Source organism: Convolutriloba macropyga, chromosome 9 (assembly GCF_964194025.1).
Source record: "Convolutriloba macropyga chromosome 9, txConMacr16.3, whole genome shotgun sequence".
In the NCBI taxonomy this organism is placed as follows: Eukaryota; Metazoa; Xenacoelomorpha; order Acoela; family Convolutidae; genus Convolutriloba; species Convolutriloba macropyga.
In genome coordinates this window covers 38,855,476-38,859,063 of record NC_134476.1, presented here as the reverse complement: position 1 = coordinate 38,859,063, position 3,588 = coordinate 38,855,476, and the positions used below count along the sequence as shown (strand labels likewise).

The window sequence follows — 3,588 nt, the reverse complement described above, 5'->3', positions numbered from 1 at the left end:
TTAAATGTTAAGGTAACAAAATGAAAACGAAAACGGTCTGAACTCAAGTTTAATTTAAAGATATATTTAAAAAGATTTGCAGCCCAATCTTAAAAACTATTAACAAATTTATTCAAACCCTTGGAAATCAATGAGAACATGTATTGTTCAGACTCAATGGTCAAAATTACTAAGTTTCAAATTGAGCGATGCCCTAAATTTGATTCTCAGAAGTTTAATCATTTTCATTTATAATTCTTTAGAAGTGCTCTGCGACCATTCAGTATTGGCTATCAGTAACAAGACATCATGAGGTGTACAGAATGTGCAATATTTAGAAAGTTTTAATGAGATTGCTTATCATCATTGAAAATTATTGAAAATAATTGAAATCGTTAGTTGCACACAGATCAAATTAGAGAACAGCATATGTTCGCCATTAAAAATTGCACTGCAATTAGTTCACTTAAAACGAAAATCAAATGTCCGCAAAAGTTTTAAAACCTGAAAACTTTAAGTTTAGATACGAATTGGTTTAATTTGAAAAAAACAAGCTGAGACTGAAACAGCCTCAATCACTTCAATAGATCCCATCAATGTTGAAAACTTTAAGATAATTTGTCAAAAATTAAAGGAAAACTGCTTCAGTAAACGGTGAAAAGTTGAACAGAATGTGTGAGAAACGTGAAACCACAAAAATTTTAGATCTCGATTTGCAGTTGAAAAAAAAAACGGTTTCAAAAAAAATTTTAAGAAACGTTTTTTTACAATATTTTTCTATTTTTCACAGGCTGTTTTAGAAAAACCACTCACAATTTCTTACGATGAAAATATCGGTCGGTCAAGATTGTTGGAACAACATTAAAAAAACCATTTGACCATATAGTTCTTCCCCCCACAACCGGGACTGAAAATTGTTTTCAAAACATCTAAGATCTGATTTCACTTATTTGAAAAAAAAATCATCCTATTCTAATTTTTATTGCATAGTACTGAATGTTACCCGGTTCGAACTTGAAATGTTAGCTTGTAAGAACTTGCAAATTTCTTGCAAGTTCTTGCAAGGCGATGCATTGCCCTGCAAGTTTTCCCCCAAAAAACTTGCAACTTCTTGCGAAAGGTACAAAAACAAGGTACAAATGTAAACAGATGTTTACGACCAAAAACATAGATTCGGGACAACTGTCAACAGAAAAGATAAAATTGTTTTAAAAAATGTAAAAAAAGAAAGGGCAATTGTATCATTTGAAAAAAATGATGCCATATAAAGTTGAAACTTCAATCAATTTCAAAAAGAGTGAATGAAGAGCTTTTTCTAAAAAGCAATCGGGAGGAAGCTAATTGAGTTCTACTTTTATAAATTTAAAAGCACAAGGATTTCTTGCGTTGATAAAGTTTTTCCGTTTTTCAACTTGGGTCACATTTTATTTTGTTATCAAAACTCAGCAACTAACTCCCATGCGCTTTCTAATTTAAATGACAGAATGTTATATTGAATTAACCAAGGAGAGTTGAGCTCGAAGAGAACGAACTCTCAACAAACTTACAAGTTAACCGTTCGACCTGTAAGTTCTTACAAGTTAACCATCTTTTGCATGAAACTTAAAAATTCTTACAAGTTAACCATCTTTTGCAAGAAACTTGCAAATTTTTACAAGTTAATCATTCGGTCTCGACCCGTGTACTTTGCACTTTGAAATTTTCCCTAGTCGTTTTGGATCTCGGTTGTGTGCCTGAAGTGTCTCATGGGACTCTCACGGGACTTTGTCATTGTTTTTTTTCCCTAGAAAATGACCTCTATGAGAACTTTTTTTTTGCTTCGCAATGGCAATGCTGACGTTTTTTTCTCATTTCTTGATCCTTGCTTGGATCCTGACTGACTTAAAATGGAATTGAGATTCTTTTAAAAGTGAATTGGTTTGAACACTATAAATACAGTATAAAATAATAAATCACATTACACCATTGTTACGTCAAAATCTTCACGTGCCTGCCTTATGATGTCACGTATTACATCACAATTGTTTTAGGAGTTTGTCACATGATTGGAATTTTTTGTTATGTTCTTAAAGCTCTTCGTCTTCTTTCGATTCAACGTGATCTTCTGGAACGTAAATCCTGGTCACGATATTTCCGGCACAGTCCGCTATGACTTTCATGCTACCATCCTCCAGAATTTCTCGAGTTGTAACCGAATCGGGCAAGTCACCTTTATCGTGTCGCTGTTTCAAGGTCAAAATACCGTCCTCCGATAGACTCAGACTCGTTTTGAATTTCTTTCCGTCGGCTCGTGTCTCGTCGATTTCCTCGCCATTAAGCTCGAAGGGTCCCACTACGAACCGTTTGATCATGATTCCACTTCTCTGAGATCGCGTGATCAAAATGTACTTGCCGGGCGATTTTTTGGATTCCTTAAACCGGATGATAGGGTTGGCTTTGCTCATCATAGTTCGATACAAGACTCCCAAACCCCACGCCTTCATGTGAACATCTAAAGCGTCTTTGTTTTCGTCGGTTTGAACTTTAAATTGCCAAGATTTTTCCGTGTATTTCTCCATTTTTGCGAATAATAACTAATGCCTAAACTCTATACCTAAATTGGTTAGTGTAGTTAGAATGGCAAAGAAAATTTGGTTTATAAGCCGCGGCTGACGAAAAGGTCGACTAACGAAACCAACAATTGGGGCTGAGTGTGATTGAATTTCGAACTTGGCTGAAGCAAATGGTTTAATCACTAGATTATAACTAGCTATGGTTACATAACCAATGTTTGCTATTGGTCTATTTTGTGACAACCAATGGCGGCGTGTACCTATTGAACACACGATGGCAAAAGCCTATGGAGTAAACACAGGATGTTTAAGGGGTCCAAGTTTATCTTTGCTGAACAAACTTTGAATCGAAGTTTCTTAAATTCTTTAACTTGGGTGAAATCATTGGGGTCGATGGTTAGATATTGATTGGTATGTTGGAGAATTAGTCACTCGAATGATTCCATGCTCTACTGTAAACGTGCGTTAACTTTTGTTAAGATGGTGAATTATCTTTGCTGATCGTTTGCTTACGTTGACTTAGAAATGGCATAATTGTCAACACAATAAAATCTTTATTTGACAGCGACCATGAACAATTCATTGTGAATTAGAAACAAGAAGAACACTAGATCAATCATTTATGAGGAAAAGATTTTACGTTAGAGAACTTCTTAGTAAAATTATCAGAGTAAGTGTCATTTAAAAAAATCAAAAACTTTTGTGACCGAAGAAATTTCGGTAACCCAGTTACAATTTAACAGACACGTTAATACAAATATAAAACTGCGTGTAAACGCTGACGTAATCAATTTCGCTTCAAGGATTTGGTGGAAAGAAGTAAATATTTTTTTCAATTTTTGAATCAAGTAAATTACAACGACAACCAATAGATTAGGCATGCTCGCGGAAAAGTATACTTTATTCACGCACGAGTCATGCACGAGTAAGCAAAAAAAAAGAAATTAGAAGAAAGCAGCATAAATTGGCGTACGGAATGTGTTCCTCAACAAAAAAAAACAAATGAATTTGTAAAAGGAAAACACCTGAAATTTGCCAGTCGAAAAGCACTAAAAGA

General features: G+C 34.5%; 1 protein-coding gene across 1 annotated transcript; it reads right to left on the bottom strand.

Moving 5' to 3' along the window:
* Positions 1-2,045: 2,045 nt before the first annotated feature.
* On the bottom strand, positions 2,046-2,537 carry LOC142346213 (sodium/calcium exchanger regulatory protein 1-like). The gene has a single exon (XM_075398727.1). The coding sequence runs from the start codon at positions 2,535-2,537 to the stop codon at positions 2,046-2,048; it is 492 nt and encodes a 163-aa protein (XP_075254842.1).
* Between the last annotated feature and the right edge of the window lie 1,051 nt (positions 2,538-3,588).